Source organism: Arvicanthis niloticus, chromosome 2 (assembly GCF_011762505.2).
Source record: "Arvicanthis niloticus isolate mArvNil1 chromosome 2, mArvNil1.pat.X, whole genome shotgun sequence".
NCBI lineage: Eukaryota > Metazoa > Chordata > Mammalia > Rodentia > Muridae > Arvicanthis > Arvicanthis niloticus.
Window position 1 is genome coordinate 37,012,822 of NC_047659.1, and position 25,541 is coordinate 37,038,362.

The 25,541-nt window shown below is 41.9% G+C and overlaps 1 protein-coding gene across 4 annotated transcripts in view; it reads right to left on the reverse strand.

Annotated features, from left to right (window-relative positions):
- Rbms1 (RNA binding motif single stranded interacting protein 1) overlaps window positions 1-25,541 on the reverse strand; it is a 205,330-nt gene that overhangs the window by 38,104 nt on the left and 141,685 nt on the right. For all 4 annotated transcript variants that reach the window (XM_034494257.2, XM_034494260.2, XM_034494261.2 and 1 more), the window contains exons 3-4: window positions 5,352-5,410; window positions 383-474 (exon numbers count right to left, since the gene is read on the reverse strand). In XM_034494257.2, the coding sequence (XP_034350148.1) occupies window positions 383-474; window positions 5,352-5,410 (151 nt within the window). The remainder of the gene's footprint in view (window positions 1-382; window positions 475-5,351; window positions 5,411-25,541) is intronic.

Sequence of the window (25,541 nt, forward strand, 5' to 3'; positions counted from 1 at the left end):
CTTCCCTTCAGACAGCTTTCCATTCTGGTTTGGAGACAGACATATTCTATTACCTTCTCTCTGAGGCCTGCCTACAAAAGATTAAATCCTTGGGCAAAGGATTGTAAAATTCTATTTTAAGAAAACTATAGATCTGAAAGCCTTCTGGAATTTTGATTACCCACCAAAATCAGGTGCTATTTCTGGATTTACACATGGGGTTAAACAGTATAGAAAATATATCAATTTGTCAATTTCTCCTTTAGAACATGAATCAATCCTCCTTTGGACCATGAGGAGGAAAGCCTTTGCGTCACTGCTATTGCTGAGAGGGCTTGGGTGCGCCTCAGCTTTTAGAGGGATGGATGGACAGTGACCTTCAGGAACACAGGCCTCTACTCACCTTTGCCATCTGAGCCTGGACTCCACTTGCCTTCAGGGCGGAGACAGCTTTCTGGGCTGCTGCAGGACTGTCAAAGTCTACAAAACCATAACCTGAAATGCAAAAGACACCCTCCTTAGGTCATTACTTTTTAATTATATAAGGTGTTTTTTAAAAAAGACTCCATTTTGGTTCTAATATAGGCAACAGAAGCAGAGGTGTCCTGCAGGGACACAGGTACCCACAGTCATGGTATATTGGCTTCTACAGGTCCTTCAAAACATCTCTTAAAAGTGTGCATGTGCGAGTGTGTGTGCATGTTTGGGGAAGGGGTAGCTTTGAGCTTTGTCTTCTTAAAGATCTGCTCAGGTGTCTGATAGTTGGAAAAAACCTGACATTAAGTTGCTTTGCAGGGGAAAAAAAGTGTTAGGGGTGTACGACAGACAACTTCAGACAAACTTTTAAAGAATACAACAAAACAGACAGAGCAACCTGACTGAGCTGAAAAGTAACAGAAACAAACATTATGTATCTATAGACTATCCCTTAGTTTTAGCAGTTAAGTATAAATATTTGAGTATTGATACTCAAATACAATCTAAATTTTAGTACCTAGTTAAAAGTACTCATTTACCTAAAATAACCACAGCTCCTTTCAAATTAACAGACAATGAAAATACCTCAAGATACCTGAAATAGTTACTTCATTTCTGTGTAATGCCTAAAGACAGTGTGCAATGTAGTGATACATATAACCACCCACGGAAGGTCACTCTACCGAGCTCACTTGCTCGTGCTTTCACAAACACTGTTAATGAGCTTATTATCTCTGCTCCCAGGCCACAGTAAATTAAAACCGGAAATTAAGAGGCAGAGGGCTGAGGTGGTCAGGACTGCAAAATATGTACTTGTATGGCACCTAGCAGTGCAGACAAGCGAGAAGGACGGTCACAGTAAGGCGCAAACAGCCCACCACCCTCGTAGATGCGTCAGAAGTCATTGTCTGAAAACAGACAATCCCTTTTCACTGCATACTGAGGAACACCTAAGTATATTTAGTAGAGTTTGAAGGAGACCCGCCTAAATATCAGCTTTTTCCTGAACTCATGTCACTTATGACATGTCACCTATGTTTTATTTTTGTGTAGGCACATAACTCTATGATACTTGTATGTACATATGTGTATACATATATGTAATGTATTTAGATTTTTGAAATTTTTGTCTGAGGCAAGGACTTGCTATGTGGCCCAGGCTACCTTGGACCTGCACTGCTCGTCAGCTTCATGAGGACATGTACTCCCACACTGGGCTCTAAAATTCATTTTAATAAGTATAACTTGAAAGAGAGTAGCACTCTTTAGAAGGCTGTGAAGAGGAGGAGCCAGGCCTACCATTGATACTGAGAATTCATGAAGGACTACTAGTTCCCAGAGTGTTGTCCTGGCATCAGAGGGACAAGTATATAGCAATGAAGCCAAACCGAACACTCAGCAGCCATGCTGCCGCACCAGCCTCAAACAATGCTTCGACTGCAGAAGTGACTGTTTCAGGAGAGACAGAGGCGGAAACAGCAAAGAGCAGCGGCTTCTTTGCATTACCCAGAATTGGGCTGAGAGGGACTTCACTGGATTTATCCAGTACAGAAACAGCCAGGTTGGGAAGGGAGAGGAGGTAGCTGATCCTAGTTACAGCACAGAGTGGCCCCCAAATGCCAGGTTAGAAGACAGGTTGAGCATGTTTGGAGCTTGTGTTAATATGTGTCACTCTGGGTAATCAGGCAAGCTCTGGATCTGTCTTTCTCATACAACACAGCAGCTGGGGATCAAAAATGAACACCCCACTATACTAAAACGATGCAGCTCTTACTGATGGACACATCTACCACCAACTCTGCCACTGCTAATACACTACAATAAGCAGGACATCTCTACTAGGATGCTATGTACTGTACTTGAGGTTGCAGGCTGCTCATGTAATAGAGGCATTCTTTCTATTGACTTAATAAGAGAAACACACAGCTGTCGCGTTCAGTCATTGCTAGTGTGCGTTTCTGGTCTTTGCTGAAGCCTACTCTGAGAATTCCTAACTATTTACTGAAGGTAAGAACAGCAGGTAAACGCGCAACTGTGTGCTTTCCGTTCACCTGTGCTACTTTCAAGTAAAGACCTGTAAAATTATACAGTGTCTACAGGATTAATTAGATTTCATTACACAAACAGGGGCACTGCTATCTTGGGCTTCCTAAGTCACATGCAGATTTGCTCACTGATGCTCCCAGGAGACAAATCATCATGTCTTAAGATCACCAACTGTCATGTTTATCTTGCTTACTGAAGTCTGTCCCCACTGTGAGATGGCTGGATATGGGTGAGCTGTGCTTTTCGTTTCTGCCTTGGCTTCTTTCAGACACAGGCTTGTTGGTAATAAAATGAAGTCTCTGCCCTTGCTCTGTCAGTGTAACTGATCCTCGTCCACCTTTTCCTTACGTGTTAAAGCATGTATGAGCCCTCCTCTCATCTGTGACTCAGTTTCCTGGTCCATCCTTTGTGAGCTTCTCTGCCCTGGCCTGCCTGTGTGCTAAGCACTTAAAACACATTCAAGTATAAAATACCAACTGAATCTTCAAAAACTAACATACGTTACCATTTTCTTTAGCTTGACTTTGTCCAAAATAGGAGCCCCCAAATAAGTTTGCGAAAAAGTCTCCTGAACTTCTAAGATGTCTTGGTGTCATGTGTGAATTTCTTGAATATATTTAATCTCTGAAAATTATATTCAATATAGTATTTCTCTCTTATATTAATTTCCTGTAATCTCTTATGTTCTAAGTTATCTATATTCACCACAACTGTAAGTGAAAAAAACTATACACACACACACATATACATATATACACACATACACACACACACACACATACATACATACACAAACATATACACATATACCAACCATAGCAAGTTACCAGGGGTAGCATGTTATCTGGCTTTATTATGAACCAAACAGTTACTTCCCATTTGTCTCAATATTACTCCCCCATCCCACAAACTCATCCTGGTCTACAAAACTTTATAAACCCACTCTGGATCACCTTCTCCTCTTCTCCATATGCCATACCCCATACACAGCTGATGTACACTGCCCAGAGGCTGGTGAGACTGAGAATCTTGGAAGGGATGATGTTTGGCCCCACACAGGGCAGTGTCTCCCAAGACCTGCTGTCCAGGCCACTTGTTGGATTGAACGTCAGTTCAGAATCACCCTTGTATTTAGAAGCTTCATTAATCTCTCTACTTTATCTATAGACCCTTTCCAATCATGCAGCTTTGCATATGGTAGGGTGAGATTAGCTGTCATTTTTTTTTTTTTACTCATGCCCTTGCCTAGACCACACTGAGCATGGGGCAGAATTTTGGCTTCTAAGAAAACAGCAGCCACTGGAGAAGACAACAGCAGTGTCCTTCGGTGTAGCATGTGCTGGAGAGTTTAACTGGGAGGAAGGGTTCTTCACTACTTATAGGGGCCGCTCTGGCTTTTCAGCATCCTGAACTGCTACATCAGATTCCTTTGGGGTAAGGAAGAAAGGGAGAGAGGTACGGCAGGCTAAAAGCATTTATCCATTGTTATTTCTCTCCCAGTTTGAGGTTCACTTTGAGATCAGCTTCCTGCTTTGGGCTTGCCAAGAGCCTATTTTTCTCCATAAAACCAAAGGGCATTTTTTTGTTTGTTTGTTTGTATTTGTGTATGTGTCTCTCGGATTGCCCAAAATCATTTATTGATGTTAAGTAAGACTAATCTTGGCAGCTAAGTGCATGCACTTCCGCACACATCTGACTCTCTCCGGTTTAATTCATTTTAAATATTTATTGGGTACCATTCTACATAAAGCACACTCTATTCACTGTCCTAAGGCAAAACTGCCTTAATATGCCATGTTGATTAAACATGGGCTTAGATATTTGCCACAATAGCTCCTTTAAATCTAGGCACTTTGAAGAGGAGAGAGTACAATGGACCACTTCAAGTCTAGATTAAAGGGAAGGACCGGCTTACAAGCAGAGGCCACACCATAGGCTCCATTTATGTCCCTGTAGTTTTCATTGCTAAGCCAATGCCCCATCACCACTACTTGAAGAACTAGGGTCTAATTAATGAGCAGATTTGCCTTCTCTGCCTGTTTCCGTCAACCTTGCGCCAATTCTCAGGGTCAGTAGTTAGATTCAAAGTCAGCTGACTCCATTCTTCCATGTTCCTAGAAATCACATGCCTATTGTTAAGATGCTGGATCATTAAAAGTCAGAGGCACAGCATCTGCACTGCCCTGCTCCAGCCGCTTGCACTCCCAACTCAAAGAGCCGGATGAGCTCATCCTAATTGCATGGAAAACTGAAGGTCAGTGCATCAAATTAATGCAGCAGCATATTTCAAAGGGGCACATGACCTCCTCTCCCCTGTACAATTTGGTCAGTGAAAATGGTCTCTCTCCTCCCCGCTGCCAATATTGTCAACAGGCATTCGGCAGAGAACAATCGGGAGTATTGAAACATGTAATTAAGTACTGCTTAAAACTACTCTATTCTAATTAATAGAGCCAATTTACACAATATGTAATCTTTTCAGTTCTTTAGTACAGCCCAATGGTCTTCAGTAAGCAGCTCTAATCTCCCCAGGCTCAGGAAAGAAAAGCTATTCTCCAGCTCTGCTCCCCCTTTTAAAGGCAAGGGCTGGAAGCCAGCTCGTAGTTTGTGTGTTAACTCTACTGGCGCCAAATCCAGAATCCTGGCAAACTGCGAGTTGTTGGGTTTCCAGCCAAAATTCAACCAGGGACAAAACAAACGTAAGCAATATGGAGATATTGTGCAAGAGAGAAACTGGGTGCCACACGAGATGTGCTTTTTCAGACCATGAGGTTGGTTGTGAAACCTAAGGCCGCTGTGTCGTCTTTCTACAGCCATGACTGAGCACACGGCGGCCCACAGAAACGTACCTTTGCACTTGTTAGTTGCCTTATCCAAAATCGCCTTCGTGGAGACGATCTTCCCGTATCTAAAACAAAAAGGAAGAGAAGAAGTTACAAGGAGCTCTTAGCTCTCTTCATGCTAAGTCCAAAGAACACACATTCCCCCCACCCCCCCCAAACATCTGCAAACTTTAAAGTACAAAATGTTCTTTACTAAGGGGAAATGCAAGGCGAATTCTGAACTTTAAACTAAGAAAAAAAAAATGGCCAGGCTTCCCCTTTGAAGCTCTGTATTAAGTTTGATGTTTAGCTTTGAAGAACAGGTACTTTCCTGACAATCTTCAGGGAAAAAAAAATGAAGGAAACACTCTATACAAAAAAAAAAAAAAATCTTTTTTCTCCTTCTGGTAACATTATGTCTGTGACCAACTACAAAGCCAAATACAAGGCCACCATCTATTAAAGTTCTATGACCCACACAGCTTTTTATGAACTACAGACAGTGAGACAGCTGTTGTATTATTCTATTCATTCCGCTGCAGGGAACAGTGCTGTGTGGTCACAAGCTGGGTGGCAGGTGCGTATGTACCATGCTTATCAGACTTAATGGCAAAAGATGCGGGGGAGGGTTCTTCTTTTGCCAAAGGCTTCTATATTTATAAATATTACTGGTATCACTTCTAACTCAGCAATAACTGTTCAGTTGGCAAGAGTGAGCATGTACATGGCCTATGGAGACTACTGGGATTTATCACTAGTTCTATGCCTGTGTTCATGAGAAATGGGGTCAAATTCCTTAAGGTGTCACACAAGCCGGGGAGAAGAAAAATGCAGAATGTACTTAGTTAGTGCACTGCTGCTAAAGATTAAATATAATTTACAATTACATAAATATATAATTTATAGACAGAGTACTAACCCCATACCCTCTCAGTGCAGACCCCGAGGAAAAACACCACAACTTGTACTTAGATTTCTAAACGCTCAGGGGAAACTTTGAAAAATTGTATTTAAGATTTTAAAATGAAGGTAAACTTTGGAGAAATGTGCAGGAGATATTTTCCTACATCTGAGGCCTAAATTTCCTCAATATATACATACTGAGTTCTACAATTCCATTTTCCTGATGGTTAATTTACATGCTTTAAATCATGTTCTTTTATGTCTTTCTCACAATTGTCTCTTGAGGATTAAAAAAAATGAAGTCTTCTTGCTGAGAAGGTGGGTGGGTGGTTGAGCACTTGTCTATCATGTCACAAGTACACTGAGGCGCCGAGGAAGAAGAGGAACTTATAAATGTCTTAAGCGTGTTAGGCAATCAAAGAGTTCTACATTACATTTTAGGCCACTCTGAATATTATACACTTAAACTTGTTGTATGTAAAAGCAGCTGAAATGCTTTTGTCTGAAAGAACCAAAGAGCGAGAGCCACCTCTCTTGTCCATTTAAGTCCTCTCCTTCCACTCTGTGTAATCATGTCGTCAAGTGAGTTTTAACTAAGCATGAGAGGAAGGATAATTTAAGGTTCAAATGATAATTACATCCAAGAGGCACAATGCGGCACAAACACCCCCAGTTCCCTGAAGAAACCCTGAGCACTCAAAACGACATTACTGTGGATCACTAAGTTTACAGAAATGGATACAAAGAAGCACAAACGCTAAAAACAAAGGCAGGCAGACATAAAGATGGCCCTTTAGCAGTCACTCCTTCTCCAAGGTCACACGCTTTGTTATTCCCAGCAGTTATTCATTCTCTCATGGGCAGTCGTCCACGGAAGTACTTCTTAGATTCTGTCACACTCTTCCAAAAGCAGGAACAGCTGGTATGACTCCAGCTTCAAATAAGGGCACAGTCACTGAAGTTAGGATAGTATGCCTGAGGTCTCTAAGAACCCAGCCAGACAGTAGGACATTCAGGAGGTCAGGGGTTGGCACTGTGTCCTCCGATGCTGCTCTGAACACTTCATGATGGCAAAGACATAGAGACGTTGGGAGATGAAGAGGTTAACACACAGGCTGCAGCACATGACTGCACACCGAGCCTCTCCCTCTCCACCGCAGCCAGTGACATTGAAGCTCACCCTCACACCTATGCTGTGTGTGTTTCTCCTCACTGTGGGGGACGGGAGTCACAGGAGTGCCTCTCATTCCATTCCAGTGACCCGTTCAGGTGTGCCTGGTCCATTCTGCTTCTTTACTCCCTCCTTAAATTTAATATTTGATCCTTGACCATCTTTATTTGGACATTTATCCAGAGACATAGATGTACTAATAATGCTATTTCTCTTTCCTATCTTTTCTTTTTAACCTTTCTTTTTACTTAAATATCTTAATACTACACTAGGCTATCAAGTATTAGTTAGAAATTGCCTCGTGCTCACCACTGTCTAACATCTAGAGTCTCAAAAGCATCCCAAACACATGTTCCACCTCCTCCTTGTATCTTTACTCAGTAACACCTTACTCTCCCATTTCCACCAAGCTCGGGTTACCCAGGACTGTGTCAACACAGGCATTCTGAATGCAGACTGTAACCCTGCTGAGTTTTGTCTCTGGTGCTTCCAAAACTCCATATACTGTCTAGACTTATTTAAAAAGCACCAAAAAAAAAAAAAAAAAAAAAAAAAAAAAAATCCCCCAGCCTCCACATTCTAAGAGGACCCATCTGCTGCATAAATCTACCTCAAACACCACTTTAGACATGCTCACGCCACCTGCCTGTTACCTCAGCTTACCCACCTTGATCCTGAAGGCCCTGTGCAAATCTTTTTTCCCCAGAAGCTAGCCCTAATTGTCTCACTGATTCACTGAAGCAACAATAAAGGGGATTACAGTTACCGAAGTCCTACTTACACTCTTAAGAGCCATGCATGAGCAACAGTGACATTACGCGTGCTGTGTTATACACACTGTGTTTTACTTACTTTCAAACTCGGTTGCTACTCCCATTTTTGTGAGTGATTAAAAAAACAAACAAACAAGATCATGATTTGCCTAAGTTTACAAGCTCAAAAAAATGCAGTCTTTAAGTTTTCACTGTAACCTGTCTATATAAAGTGATTGTGAGAAACAGTTTGTTTTTCATCATCTCAGCTATGAAAGGAGTTGGGAAGACCAGACGGTCTCCTCCACCTCAGTACTGAGCCTTGTTTTTTCCAAGGCCGAGCAGTATTTACTTTTAGCATGAAACAAACACATGGTTCGAGACTGACAAAGAGGAAAGGAACAGAGGAGGCATTTCTGAAATTTATCAGTTTTACTTTCCATTTGTGGCTTTCATCATCAGCTCGTGGGCTAGGACGGGAAGACTATGATTTCACAGAAAGTTACAAGGGTTTTCACTGTCTGTGGAGTTACGGTCTGCTGGCTCCTGCACATGGCCAGGTGATTATCTGGAGCCACTGAGGGGTGTTAAGGGGTTTCCCTTTCACTAAACATCTCCGTGCTGTCCACTCAGAAGCTACGCTCAGAGCACAATGGCAAATGGTCACCATTGCCCTGACAGCTTTACTTGCAATAAGATTTAATAATGGTGAAGGTTGTGGGGGTAGGGGTGTTACAGGTAATTAGAACTTAGTCTAAATCTACTGTCAATCACCAGCACCCACAAGATTAATAGATGTTTGGATACAAATTCATAGAGAAAGAAAAACTTTTGGCTTCCCTTTTTCCTATTTGTAATTTTTTTTATTAAGGGAGAGAGAGAGACACTGTACTGGGTATACTGGGGCACTTGCCTGGCAGAACGCACACTCTGAGAACACCAACAGGACACACCCCGGAATGTAAGGTGTAGGGGGGTGGGTGGGGGGAAAGCCAGCGTGTCTAGGTTGATTCTTTAGGTCTTACCCAACTTCAAAGTAGCTAGGCTCAGACCACAGCCCTCACTACCCTGACTAGAATACTCTCTGCTAAGAGGAGCTAATCCACTCCAGAGGAAGCGCTGGCAGAAAAAGGATAAAGAGTAATTAAGAGACGTGACTGCAGAATAATTAGAATTTCAAAAGGAGAGGATAACAAGTTCAGGACCCACATTTAGACCTCCTTGCTCCAGCGGACTGGGCTGGAGAGCCGCTCAGAATGTATGAAGGCTTCTGGGTTTGCAATATAGCCTTACTGCTCTCTCCCCCATTTCCACCTATGAACTAAACCAAACACACTTTAGTTTTAATTAAAAAATTATCTGCTGTCCCCATAGCTTTCTCCTTCCACAATTATGTTCCCCCCTTCTTTGGTTTATCTTAATCACAAAAGCAACATACTACTGGAATTACAACACAGATTATTAGGTTGGCCAAATTAAAATCACCGAAAGTCCCAGGTCTAAGTGGCGGTGTACCTCCTTACAGGATGTGAGCATTGGTTGTGTATGTGCAAACTCTCCTTCCCTTCCCCTCTTCCCAGTCACAGGAGAGCTTAGGGAATGGGAGTCTACACCAGCCACCACCAACAGATGGCGATCATGGTTGATATGTTACATTAACACTTGCCATTTCAAAAGTTTAAATACTGGCGGTGCTTGTGCTAGACTTGGGATACACTATGGACATTGCTAAAGCATGATTTGTTGCTTATTTACTATTATAAATTGGCAATGGGCATATTAAAAACAATGTATTTATAATGTCAACAGAAAAAGACACATTTGAAAAAGCCAACTATTTCTCATGAATAGAGGAAGATGGCTTATGTTTAAACGCAGGAGTGCTCCTTAACAAGATGACAGATGTCTCTATGTAAGTGCTTACAGACAGCAGGATGGACAGACATCATGAAATGAGGATCAAACTAAGGGGAAAAAACATTAGAAGCTGCTGACTTAGGGAGATTTGGGGTGGGGGGAGCAAAGGCATACGGCATATTAATAAGCTCTTATTTTTGTGCACAAACTGCTGAGTGACTGTCTCATAATTTAATCCTCACGGCAACCTTTGAATAGGTGGTTTTTGCTTCTACTTTGTACACGTGAAACTCAGGAGCAGAGTGAGTCTACTCAGGGTTACACAGCTAGCAAGTAGCAAAGACACAGGGCAGGAAGTTTGCTTTGGAGCTGAAAGGCCACGCATGTTGACAATTACAGAGACTTGGGTCACCGATCGCAGATAGGTTCAAAGCAATTCCACTTTGAGTTGCATGCTTTAGATGGAGAAAGGGCAGACTGTCACTGCTCATGTCTCTAGGACGAATGCTGATGACATTCAGAGAGAGGTCACATGGTCTACCTTGGGAACAGATGCCCAATAAAATATGTCAGTGAGAGGAAGTACAACTGGCCTTAAAGTCTAAAAGGAATCATTCATGGATCAATTTCATGGGAGCTGAGATATGAGGACTATTGTCAACCCCGTCTTGTTATTTTGCAATTGTGAGGGGAAAATAAAAAAGCCCTAATATACAAATACAAATGTATCTTCATCCTGTGTGTGCTATATGCTACCCTGACAGACATGCTCACACCCCTACCCAGCCCCACACAACCATATCCCCTCTCCTACCCCGACAGGCACACAGATGAGAGTTTTCCAGCTACCTCTTCTCTTGATTTATTTTGTCAAGGGCTCCTCGGGAAGCTTCAGCTCACTGAACTGTGTGGTTGGACAGAGGAAGGAAAGGAAAGTACAAGTGACAGCCCATTTAACAGAATGGTTTGTTAATGAACAAGGCCTAAAGTAACATAGGAGGAGTGATTTACCCATGCTCTTCTGAATCCCCACTACCATAAATAATTCAATTGGTAATATTTTCTGTTTAATAAAAGAAATAGTAAGAATCCGAGATACAAGATATGAAAAATTTACACCAGGCAATCAAGTTCAAACAGATTTCCTAAGACTTTAATGTTTCATGCTGACAATTTTCATGGTTTCCAGAAAACTGGTCTAGGACATGAAAATATTAAGCATATATAAGGACATTCAGTTTCCACTTCAGTTGCTTGAGCTAGACTCAAATAACTACCCCGTCTGCTTGTGCTCTATGGCAAGGGATGGCATACACACAGCACAGGGAACTGGGCCGTACACGGCTAGACATGAAGCCTGAGTTTCCGGAAGGAAAATGCTTGTTAAGAAAAGCAACTGCAGGACCTGAAGGTCAGATACAACTGAAGCCCTGGTGTGGAAGGCCAGCCGATCACAGGAAAGACAAGCGTAGCACAAAGGAAGAGATGAAATCAAGAACGCAGCTCACCAATATTCATAGCATGCCCCGGTGTGACCTTCACCACACAAGACCAATGAAAAATGTATAAGATGCTGGATCTACTATGAAGGGACCAATCCTTTGAGGAATACGAGGAATTTCTGTATAAACCCACCTTAGTACTAAATAAAAATCTTGTGTGCAGAATCCTAAGCAAAGAAGGCATAAATACAGAAGGCATGTCAAGTTGAACAAGGCAGCCTTTGGGGGGCACAGACACCCTGGCAGGCTATGAAGAGTCATGACCAGCAGACATTTCATGCACACCTATGTGAGAATAACAGAAATCAAGGGTGGGAAGGGCCTGGAGTCGCCTGCCTTCCAGAGGAAGGGAACACATCCTGGGGAGATTTTTCATAACAACTGTAGAATTAAACAGCAAAAGCAAGATTTTAGTAGGATTCATGAAAAAGTTGATGCCCAGGATTAGCAAAGAGAGCCATGCCTTTTAATTTGCTTTGCTGTATGCTTAAAAATTAGTATGGATGACTGATGAGAGCTGGGATTTCCAGAGGCCAGCAGAGATTTAAGACAAATGGCTTCTCTGAAGGGGCCTTAAATGCTCAATTAAACTTCTGAGGAAAGCAGTCCCAGGTGTCTGCGATGGAGAGCCAGCGGCTTGCTCGTGAATTCAGAAGACAGGGCAAGGAGACCCTCCAGTTCACATTTCTGAACTGGGGAGGTCAGTGACTTCAGCCCAGAGTCTGCAGGCTGGGATACGGAGCAGAACTCAGCTCCTTGTCATGTGTTCTCTCTCAGGGGCAGCTAGCCCAGCTGTCTTGCAGCAGGTAAGCTGATGGGACAATATCACATAGGCTCTGGTACAAAGCACCATGCCACGCTTCTTTTTCAAAAGACGAATCCACCCTTCAAATTCAAATGAAATTGGTAATTTCCTTCCAGACTTTAGAACTGATAAACCTTCTCACTAACCTCAAAACCATCCTCATCACCTTTCCTATATGAACGCAGTACCGTTCTACCATATTCAGTTAGATGAACATTAAACTATGGCACTAAAACCAGCAAAGACGACCATCAGGTGGGTGGGGCATATAGTCTGTGAAAAAAATGTATAGCCTCTCTTCTAAATAAAAGCACTACAGAGACTTTGACTTATCGCATGGATTTATGATTACAGTTTAGAACCCATTCTATTCCGATTGGCAATCAAGCTGACGTGGCTCTACAAGAGCACACAGCACACCAATGTTGACACACACCATTAATACTACTTCACAGATGACTGTACTGCACTTCTGCAGGATACAGTCGTAGCTGCTTGGATCCAAATCAGTGTCCCCAGTACTACTTACTATGTTAGAGGGAAATAATGTATGCTCGAGACAGAACCAATGGTGTTTTTTAAGTGTATGTCACTGAACTGATCTCAAAGTCTCACTGACTAATTAATATGTAAGTCCAAAAGCAAAGACAACTTGACTATAGAAGGGAGTTAGGGTTTTGTTTGGTGGTTTGGTTTGGTTTGGTTTGGTTTTGGTTCTTCTCTGTGAGTAGTCTTGTCTGTCCTGGAACTTGCTCTGTACACCAAGCTGGTCTTGAACTTCGGAGATCCACCTGCTTCTGCCTCCTGAGTGCTGGGATTAAAGGCCTGCTCTATCACTGCCGGGCTAGAAAGTAGTCTTTATCTCTGGACTGAGGAAACCATTATGATTATTTTAAAAATGTTTTCTTCTTCCACTACAGTATATAATGTATTTCTTTTGCTGCCTTGATAACTCACCTTTTGTAATGATTTACCATAAGGAAAACTTGGTTATAACAGACAGAAGGCAGAGTGACAATTATGAAGATATGGCCTTAAGTTCTAATGAGCAGCTCTGTGGCATTCTTAGTCTATCCTCTGCAATACAACTGCCAAAAATATCTACATCACAGAAGACAACACAGATCGGCCCATCATGGCTTTTCCTCCACCCCCACTCCAAATAAGGATACCAATGACAGCAATGTCCATATGTATTGTGTGAATACATTAAAACATAAACAGGCAATATAATTTTCCCTTGATGGAAGTGGAAAAAAAGAGGGGGGAAGGGATTGACAGAAACAGAAGAAAAATATTATATATTGTCTTGGAAAACAGATATGGGTAGAATTGTATTCTATAAAGAAACATAGGAGGGAAAGCAATTTAGAAATTTAACATGAAATAAAAAATTAGTAGCAGAAATTACACAGTTGTGGCATGGGAGAAGCCCAGGTGATTATTTTTCAAATATATGTGTGTGTGTGTGTGTGTGTGTGTGTGTGTGTGTGTGTGTGTTGCACTTAAAGCAAACCAGAAAAATCTTAAGACACACAGATATACAGAGATAGTCTCTCTCTCTCTCTCTCTCTGTCTCTGTCTCTCCCTCTCCCTTCCTCCCTCCCTCCCCCCCCCACACCCCAGAGTCATTAGAAAGGGAATGTGTTCAAGTCCAACACTGAAAGCCTAACATGACTGCTTCATCAAAGCAGGGCAGAATGACAGAGGGCTAAAGCAAATGTGTTTTCCACAAGAGTTGAAAACAGAATGCAAAATTACCTCAGCGTTTCTTTTGATTCTGCCACAAGACAAAGGAATCAGACTGGGTATTTCTTGGACTTACACTAAAGTTGGCTGTGATACAAAATATGGCATCAGTACACTGACTACCAAACACACTTCACCGTTTTGTAGAACAGCAATTCTCCACTGCTACACAATCCCAGGAAGCCAGGCAGAGAAGAGACTGGTGAGAGAAACAGTATCTATCTTTCTTCCTTATTTCACTTCTGACAAACTTGGAAGTATGGTATGAATGCCTCACAGGGAAGGGCACACTTGGTCCATGGACATAAGGGAACAGCAGCCAGCAGCTTGACATCTTTAAATTTACTTAGCTCAAAAGGTCAGTTGTAACAGTAGTTGCAGCCCCAAGAGCAGAGCTGAAGGGAGGGATAAATAAGGCTCCCATACTGATTACCCACAGGTTTGCCCCTGAACCACACTGTCCTTAGATACTGCAGATAAAGATGAGCAAGCATTCCAAAGGCACAGGGGAGAGACGCAAGGGCTCGGAACCTTGCACCATGAGAAAGGCAGATAGAAATGATCTCTGTCTGAAAGAATGCAGCCGAGGCGAAGCAAATGCTGTAAAATTACTTCATGTCAGTTTCGCTCAATTGCCACGTCCTAAATGAAGGTGCCACGCTTCACTCCCACTGTAACTCAGACTCACTGGGTTTTCTGGAAGGTGCTCTGGTTATACTCTGGAAGGGAGAGGGTTGTGAGTAGCCATGGTGTGTTAAATGCTTCTCTACTATATGGCCCAGTCAGTTAAGAATTTCCCCCAGTCTCAGTTGTTTTGTGAAATCTTATGTAACAGGACAGGTAATCATGGATTGCAAGATGCTAGATTCTTTGAAAGAACAACAACAACAACAACAAAAAATCCCCAAGATGTTAGAAATTAGAAGCTGGGAAAATGAAAGTTGACTGAAAGCCAAGTTCTGGAGCAGCCTGAGAAGAGAAAAACTAGAGAGTCCAGGGGAAAGACCAAATACCAGCGTGTGGGACTGTTTCCTCCAAATGGGAAGACTCCTTCCCGGTGGGAAGACTCCTTCCTGGAGGGAAGAGGCCCCTCCAGGGACTCAGGAACCTAGGGAAACTCAGGGCACTCACATGGCCATCCCACGGAGCTGCACAGGCAGGAAGCACTGCAGGAAGTGAGGAGATGCCATAGTAGAGTGGCCTGCAAACTGTTCCAGAGCCCCAGGAGCAGCTCTCCATGTTTCCCCACCCAAACTGGCCTTGGACAACGCTTCTGGAAATGGCCCTGGTAAACCCAATGGTTCCTCAGTGTGTCACCTGTGCTCTCTCTTGGTTAAACAGACATTTGTTCATGTCCTCCTGGAAAACTCAAACAACCAGTGGACTCCTTAATAGCCACCCATGTGCATTAAATGTTCGCTCTATCTAGAGAATTGGGGACAAAGAAAGGGCTGCTTTATTTGTGCCAAATTAAAAAAAAATTGCTTGTAAGACACATGATGAGATCAGGAAAGATGAAATTTGGTTTGAGTAAGTGGCTAACTCGCCAAACTAGTGTTCAGTCAGCATGGAGCAAAGCACAGAGTAACCACCCCCGCGGCTCAGTCCTTAGCCAGCACATTAAACACTATGACCTACAACAAATGGTTGGTGGCATATCATCAGAAATATCATTGTCCCAGAGTTAGCTGGGACAGTGTAGTTAATGACTTTAACAAACTGGGATTAATACTCTGCTATTGATGGCCCAGTCATACTTAATAGGGAAAAAAAGAATTCCTCCTAAGTTCTGAAGTGGCAAAACCCAACTGAAAATGGCTTGGCTCATGCACATAAAAAACCCTGGGTTTTCTGATAGGGGGTATGTCAAGTTCTCTAAATAACTAAAATTCATGTTGCATGGACCCTTGTTATAAAAGTAAATTATGCTCCTGTCCTTCCTGCTGTGTTCTTCCCCACATAGTTATTAGTGGAATGATGTCACCACCCAAAGCTATGTCAACGTCCTAAACCCTCTGCATGCCTTCTGTGAAACAGGGCTCTCTCTGCAGATGTAATCAAGGTCATGTGCCTTCTTCTCCCCATCTTCTCCCGCCCCAAGTCAAAAGGGGCTTTAGTCAGTATGACTGGCACCCTTCTATAAGGAAACTTGTAACATGATCCCACAGAGGATGGGATGCTGGTGGCACTAAGAACCACCGACAATCTCCACACGCCACAGCTAAGAAGTGACAAGGGAGGCTTCTCCTGGACATGGCACTCCTGACATGTCAAACTTGGACTTCTGTCTTCCAGAACTGCATGCCAACAGACATGTTGTTGTTTTAAGTGTCCCAGCTTGTGGTACTTGGTTATGGCAACTGAACAGAAAAAATAAAGCTTTAGCTTAGAGGTGTATTTCTTTATAGGCCTTCGAACCTGTTCTGCTCAATCTTTATTTTCTGCTCTGTGAGACAATACCTCACGTGGTAAATGTACTATCACTCTGCAGCTTAACAGTGCTTCCCTACAGCAAGCTTCTCCCGACCTCTGCGGGATGTGCTAAGCCCTGCCTCTGCACTGTGCCCACAGAAAGTAGCATTCTCAACTCCATTGTGCTCCCTTCATGGCTCTGCCCTAACTAGACTTGCACCCTTGAACCCTTTGCTTACCTCTTTAAATAATGAACACTCAACATTCAGGAGAAAAGCGTGGAGAAGTAGTATCGGCAGCCTGGGTTGACTGAGTGCTTTCTGTCTTAATATAATTATTCTGAACGCCTCCACTGACCTGGTTATGGTTTCAAAGTGAAATGGTCCCCCTTAGCCTCTTTGTTCAAAGATCTGGACCCCAATTGGTGGTGCTCTTAGAGGAGGTTGAAGAACCTACGGAAACAAAGCCCCTCTGGAGGAAGTGAGTCGTCAGGGTGGCCTTTCCGTTTTGTCGTCTGTCCTACTTCATGTCTACCCTCTGCTTCCTGGTCTACTGAGCTGTGAGCAAGCAGCCTCATGCTCCTGCCACTAGAGCTGAGGGGTGTTCTGCCACAGTGCCAGCCCTCCATCAGACTTGTATTCTCACAGCATGAGCTGCAGCAAAAAGGAAGTTCATGTATTGATTGTACAAGCACTTGAAGGGAATAAGCATTGCATACCACAGTCTAGAGCCTTAGCCTAGAGGAAGCCACAGATGAAGGCCTGGTGGGCACTGACGGGGAGAGGAGACTGTAGGAGACTATTTTCCCTGGGAAGCAGTGGGAGTATGCTGGCAGAGCTGTCTGGGTGAGCTAGGGGACTACTGACCTAAGAGGGGTTACATGGTTACTGCTGGGCACCAGTGGCAACCAAAAAAGTAAGTATAAGGAGTTTCCCAAGAGCGAAATGAATTCTATGATTCCAACTTTCCCTCCTTGAAAGTTCACACAGGCCTCAGTTTCTTTTCTAACATCACATTAAAACTTTAACTCTACCTGAAAACTACCCAAAAAGCCCTAGTTTTGTTCACCTTACTAACAGTTAAATTAAAAAAAACCAAAACCCTGGAAATAGTCTGTGTTGGATGGCAGGAGCCGAGTATTCCTGCTTTGTGAGAGGACCTGGAGTAACCAACAGGCTGAAGGTCAGTAACAACGAGGGTTATTTATATAGATGACTGGGGGGAAAGGAAGGCCCAAAATAACCTTTAAAAACCACACTTGACAGGATTTACTTTGTGTAATTCTTACTTTTAAATCAAAACAACAACAACAACAAAACTCAATAAAAATTCTGTGGAATAGTCTATGAACTGAGAAGACCATAAACAAAAGAATTCACATGTGACAATCCAGACAGCAGCAAGAAAGCTTGACATTTTCCTATCCCTCCAGGCCAGGGCTAGGGTGAGTACGAACCAGCAATGGTGTCTCCATGCATTTCCTGTCTCCACCCTGCTGAGGCAGCAGAAAGGCAGCTCCTCAGCTTCCTGCTTCCCTTGCACTTTGTTTAAACTTTATGCTTAAAAGGCTGAGCCCAGCAAGACAGCCAGTGGGTAAAGGAGGCTGGCCCTGAAGCCAGATAAATTACAGTAGGATTCTTGGAACCCACACCAAGGGTGACAGGAAAGAATTAACCCTGAGAAACAAACACACACATACAAACAACTACCATTAAAGACAATTTAAATGAAAGTAAAATGTGTCTTGAACATTCATGAAGTATTTCACGAATCCTTAGAACCTGGAATGACAACTTTTCAAAAGACAGCTGAAATACTAGTGTTATAAAAAAATCTGAAAGCATGACATCATATGAATAAAGAATGACATCAATGAACAGAGTAAGGAGTGTCTCACAGGACAGCTATACACACAAATACTGTATGCACATATATATACATATATGTGCATATAACAGTTCAAGTATAAACTACTCGTCCTTTAAAGTTTAAGTGTACCTTTTCTGGAGGAAATTGACTATAGTACAATTCAGATGAAGGTGAATCTATTGTTTGCAGACCCAATCCAAGGCGCTGTTGGGTAATGGTGTAATTGAGAGACAACTATTATAGACAGACTTTCTGTTTGAAAGTTGTGTCTGTGTGTATACATGTTTGTATGGACATCCACACGTGTGTGGTTAAGTGTGCAGTGGAAAATGGAGGACAACCTCAGGTGTCACCTTCAGGAACTTCTTCGAGACACACTGGCCTTGAACTCACCAATTAGGTTAGACTGACTGACCAGTGAGCTCCAGGGCTCCTCCTGCCTTTGTCTCTGAGGAGATGGCATTACAAGTGTATTGCTACATCCTTGCATCTTCATATGTGTTCTGAGGACCAAATTCAGCTCCTTAAGCTTGTAAGGCAAGCACTTTATTAATTGAACTATTTCCCTAGCACCCCTGAGCCATCTCCACAACCCTAATGCGGCCTTTCTGCTCATTTGAATACTACAAGTTACATACAATCTTCATTCTAATCAAGATACTGCAACTCTCTCTCTCCTATAAGGAACATGGCATTTGTCTTAGAACTGCAGTAGAATACAAGATAGAGTCCTAGACAAAAATCAAGTACCCTCCTTACTGCTTGGTGGTCAGAAGTTCAGCTTATCAAAACATCACTTTCTTTTACCTGACCAGGCCTGCCAGGCCAGCCTGAGATCTTCCAACAGGTCAGTACCTGTTCCAAAGCACATTCAAAAAAGGTGATAATTGCCCCCTTAACACCCAGGCAGGCCTACACTGGGCTCATTAATCCTTCCAAGTCCTGTGTGTTTCCTCTCAAAACACCTGGATTCAAAAAGCAGGCAAAGAACAGCCTAAAGCTGTAGATGGATGCCTAGACCTGACGCACAACCCTTTTCAAAGCCCGGCTTTATTACAGAGGTAGCAGGACAGGATGAAATGTGTGAGGAGTGGACAAGAATAAGCGTTTTCAGGTTCATTCGATGAAATATCAAACTTCCTTCTAGTGGCTGGGCATAAAACACAAGACACCCTCAAGGACAGAAGAATCGGAAACAACTGTGACAGGAATTCAGAAGGTAGTAAGTGACAACCCAGGCTTTCTAAAACAAGCCAGCGCTTCAGAGAGATGAAGCTATAGGACTTTCCTGCCTGAACAGGAAAGAGAACAGATGCATGATTTGCCTGACCAAACCTAGAGCCATGTGTCGTGTCCCAAAATGTCCACGCCTGCACATCATTTCACGATGATCAGTTTGGGAACTCAATTCTAGAAATCGCTTTGCTTTTCAATGAGGATATACTGTGTTACTACCTGTAGAGCATCCATCTACGGTACCCAGAGAGTTCTATTCTATTTCCCTCATATAATAACATTCTATGAGGACAGTGTGTACTATGTATTTTAGGGTCACAACAAAACGCTGACTAAACTGATGGACAATGTGAGATTTGTATTTCTGCGGAGTTTATAATGAATATCTGAGCATTTAGAGTAAGAGTCAGAAAAAGCTATGCCAAGGGCTGCTGTGCTGAACTCTGAGACAGATGTGACAGTCAACCCAGGAGGGTTTTCCACATGCAATCTTGTGGAACCTTTGGTAGCCAGCAAAGCAGGTACAGTGCGAGTCCCGTGCTCCAGAGGAAGCAGGGAAACATACCAACACACTACACCTTTCCACTTCCCTGCAGCGGAAACAAGTCAGGCAGAGAAATAGTTATCATTTCATAAGTCTGCAGTAGAAAGAATGGTTTTGTGTCAGGCTCCTTCTGGAGTTTACTTAGCTGCCAAACTTGAGTAGCAATGTGTGTTAAGGAAATGGTTAGCCAAGACAGAACAGACCATTACTAGGACGGAGATGGGACTCTAGCTACGAAAAGTACCAGCCAAGGAAATCATGTAACACAACCTTCTCCTTCAGGGAAAACGAGAACTAACATCTAATCCTTTAGTCATACTGATCCAGGGCATGAAGTTTAAATTCATATAAAAACAAGTAGAAACTTGAAGAGATTATGGGGGGGGTGGAGAACCACCTCAATAATAGTCTTTAAGTAAAACATGGATGCTATATAATATATACCTAAGATTTATATTGAAATGGAGGGAAAAAGGATATTTATTCTAGAAAAAGAGGCTAAAATCCTTTAGCTCACCATGTAATGAGAGCAAAATAATGAGTATTAAAAAACTATTCCACCAAGTCTTCACAGCACAGTAAGAGTACTAGTTTTACAATCTAAGAGGTATTATTTCTACCTATAAGCACATCAGAGACACAATTACTAAGGCTAAAATGGTTATCTGACTGTCGTACCTATCGCTTGTAAAGGTAGCAGGGGCAGACAGAGACAGACAGACAGACAGACAGAGACACAGGCACAGAAAGAGAGACAGAGAATATGTAAGGTTTGTTTTTTTGTGTGTGTGAGGTGGTGGGGGGAGTATTTCCTTAAATGTAGTTTATTTTGAAAGTAATGAACTGTCTTTTGGAAATGATAATTTTCAGCTGATCAAATGCTACTCAGAAGGAAAGCAGCAAAAAAGGGTCTGGGTGCATCCAAGCTGTCCACTGGCTGAGCTGCTGTTATTGTCATGGTGACAAAGACAGCCAGAGACAACCCAGAGATGAAAATTATAGGACAGGAAGTTCCAAGGGGGCTCATTCAAGTGGCTGTGTGAGAAAAACGCTGGCATGCTAGAGACTACAGTGACCATCAATTTCTCAGTATAAACTTCCATTACCCTTGCTAAACACAAAGGAGTGCTAAAGTGTGCTCAGAGTTCTCTTTCATGTGTTCTTCTCAACTTCAGAAAGTACAGCGAAGATTTTTGGAAAACTCTTAGCTAATTGGATGTGCAATCCTGATGCAACTATATCCCAAGTAGCCATGCCAATTAAAAACTTCCCAGTTGAGAGGGACTCCTTCCCCCAGGATCGTCATTATGTACTTCTAAAACTTCATGTGATGTAGTTTCTAGGTCATATCTATGGATTGGTTCCCACAAGATTCACCCTGCTAGGACTCAATGAATTTTAAATGAATATTTCTTATGTCTTCGTGGCTGACAAAGAGGACCAGCCATTCATTAGGAATAAAGCCTGGAATGATTACGGAGTCTGATGTATTTCTGCAATGAGTACAAATGAATCAGAACAAGCTACACTCTTCCATTACCTGACACTGAGCAGCTTCTCTCACAGTATAAAAAATAGTTGAATTTTCTTTTGAAACAGAGACAACATACTACTGAGCCAACTGGCAAAGATGTATTAACTACAAAAAGAGAAAGTCTTTAGGCAATTGGCCAAATGGTCATATGATTCTGCTGGAAGTTCCTGGGCCACCTTCAGAGGTCAATCTGCCAACTGCAGCAAAAGCATTACAATCATACACAAGGGACTGCCACAAAGAGTGTATGGAAACATTGTAATCTAAGTATCTAATACTGAGTAACCCATCAAATAGCCAATGAATGAAAAGATCACGTCACTGGGGACACTCTATGTCCTTGGTTCAGTGAGACACTAGGAAACAAAAAAAATGGAAACATTGAGATTCAGTGATACACTGTCAAGAAACCATAATACTCCTTACAAACTTAGACCACTGCTCTCTAACAGAAAGAGAACCACAAATGCAACTATATCTATAATTTAAAATTTCCTAGTAGCCACATTTAAAATAATAAAAAATGTAAGTTAATTTTAATAATTGTTTCTGTAACCCAATATATCCAAAATGCCCTCATTGCAACCTGTAATTAATATAAAATGGCAGTGAGCAGGGTACCATGTTCCCACAAGTATTTGAGATCTGGTGTGTATCTTTCCAAGGCATCTCTACTTGGACTGGCCTCACCCCCACGATGAAGAGCCACATGTGGGTACTGGCTGCTGTTAACTATGCAGATCCAGTTTTTTTTTTTTTTTTTTTTTTTTCTGGGCGGATGCCTCTTTTCTGCTTAAACATTTTTCTTACTATGGTAAATGGTAGCTTGGCACTATGTGTAAATCACAGTGAAAGGGATTTTGGTACTAGCTTATGTTTTTAACAGCTGCATTAAAAGTGGGCAAAAATCATCAACAGAGTCCAGCCTTCACACTTGTTATGTCTGCTTTTGAAGTTGGGTATAAGAGTGATGATCTTTGAGAACATCTGAATAGTAAGATCCACCTGAGAAGTTCTAGCACTGTTTCCATTCTCAGCTTAGTAGGTAAGGTTCTGTATTTCCTCTGACCATTTAGGCTATATCATGTGGACAGTAAGGTTTCAGTAATTTTTTCTTGGTCACCCCCAACTCTTGAGGATTTACTCAACACTAACGTTTAAAACTTTCTTGTATCATCTTTGCAGCACTCACTTTATGGATGATTAGCGTATATGATGTGAGATCCCATGTCAGAATGGCACATTTTTAAGAAAGCCCACATTCGGGGGCTGCAGGATGGCTTACATGGTAGAGGTGCCTGTTTGCCACGAGGCCTGATAACCTGAGTTCAAAATTCTGGGTCCCACTTGGTGAAAGTGTGGCATTGAGAGTGCTGAATGCCACAAGCTGTCCTGTCTGTAAGTCTATACACACACACACACACACACACACACACACACACACACACACACACACAGGCTTTTAAAAAATACTTACATTGGAAAACCAGCCATACTTACTATCTGAAAGTAATAATAATTAAAAACCACAATAATCCTGAGTAAGTCTAAAGCTAGCCAGCCTTGCCGATCTGTGATTTGTTTGTCACCAATTTCACATTCAAACCATAGGACACTAAGGGGGCAACCTGGGCATCTACTGACTCTTAAAGCAATGTTTTTGCAAACCAGAAATGGGCATCCTGCAGAGGAGGGGCCAATAGCTCAGGTATATCAGGCTTGGTGAAGAAGGCTATGCAGGACTGAGTCTCACTTGACCCTGAAGATTCTGTTCTGCCAATTCCCCAGTTGCATGAAAGGTCCTGGGACCAAAGCCTCATCAGGGTTAAGAAGTGTGCAGAAAGCTGTCACTCATGTCTGTAAGTTATAAGTGTTCTTCAAACACCTCAGCATCTGTAACTAGAAAAACTGACAATCTTTTTTAAAAAAAAAAAAAGAAAAGAAAATGAAGAAAATATAGAGAAAAACAATTAAAAAAAAACAACCTAGAGCTATATACCCTATAAGCTGTAAACAAAAATTTCAAAACTTCAGGTAGTTCTTACTGTATGTATGTCATAAATTAAAGAGAACTTTTAAAAATAGGTACTTGTGAGGCACATAAAAAGATTCCACGAAAGATGATGGGATGACACAACTGGAGAGTTGGTGCTTGTGGATCATGTGACTTTGAATTTCTCTGTTACTATAATGACAGGACATAGAAGTAAAATATAGAACAGAGCACTCAACTTGCTATGCTTGATACTAGAAAGTTACATTATAGTCAACTATTTAAATATGGTCTAAATAAAAATGCAATCAAACTCATTTACCCAAACAAATCTGGTATTTCTGCATATCAGAAAAGCAAGAATCCTAACCCATCCATTGTTCGTTCGTTCCTCCCTCCTTCCCTTCCCTGCTTCCACTCATCTATCTGCTTACCCTCCCTTTCCTCTCAAATATATTTTGACCTTGTTAGGGATGGGAACTATGTCATATGCACTGCTTAAAAATTTTAATCTACTATCTAATACAATGCTCTTTAAATGACAGGTGCTTAATATATGGCAGCGGAATTAATTTTTTTTTAATCTTAAAAAGAGTTACACTGGAAAGAAAAGCCATGGTTATAAGGCAGAGATACAAGGGTGAGTATGTAAGATAACCTGATGAACACTCACTGTGGGAAGAGGGGAGGGGATTAAACAGCCTTTGTTATGTTCCCTGTGTGCGCTGGGTGGGCACTGTCCAGGAACTTTACACACATCATGCCACATAATCTTCACAGCAGTCATTACAATCACCATCTTATCAACCGAGAACCATGGAGGTTAGACAGGAAAATGAGCATGCCCAGCCAACCTCAAGCAACTGTGCAGGTAGCCAGGATTGCCCAGGCCTTACCATCAGGCTATATTCTCCTTTCCTCATGACCTAGATGGAAAACGGTTTAATAAAAAGCCAAGATGGCGGCTTGTACAGGCTGTAGCTGTCCATGTCCGTGGTCATCTCCCTGTCCTCTATGACCCGTGACACATCTCATTTCTTATGATAATTATAAATTGATATACAAATAATAAACTGATGACCAAGTTATTTTAATATTGTTCAGTAAAAATTTCCCTGGGAAACATAAATACTTCAAGCTCTACGTTTTGATAACAAGATTTCAGATGCTAATTCTTCTTGTGTTTTTGATGTAGCTGAAAACAAACACGTTGAAGCTATGTTGCTACTTTGAAGCCACTTGGGGCGAACTACAAGTTCTGGGAACAGCATTTGTAAGTTAGTTTCTGCTACAATTCCAGGATCTGGGACACAATAGTGTATTTATTATACACTGTGGGGTGTCTTTTTAAAAAGGTTCTCAGACAAGGAACCAAATTAGCAAAATGAGTAAGTAGAAGCCCAGTGGCCATTCATTTTAAATACATACAAGAGATACAATTTTTTAAACAATGTCCTATATTCATGTATATACAATAACCTTTGTGATTGAAGTAAATTATAATAAGGTATAGTTATTGAAAGTTAGGTTAGTGTTTAGTTTATAGGGTTGTATTGTTACAGAAAAATACATTTTAAGTTGAAGTGTGTGTGTGTGTGTGTGTGTGTGTGTACTTTCACACTAATGTCTGAATCATCACCAGGGCATTGAACTTGTACTATATTCAGAACACTGAATAGCATTCTATGTCCTTCACTTTAGAAGCCTCTCAGTTTTAGATTCTGATGTGTCAGTCATCCTCACTCATATACATGAACAGAGCCATCCAGGAGGAAATGTGGTGTGCTGTCCTACACAACTCTAATGGATTAGCTTCTGTTAATGAAATGCACACGTCTTTACTATCAACCAGGAAAAGAAGGAACAGTTCATTCATAACTTCTAAATTTT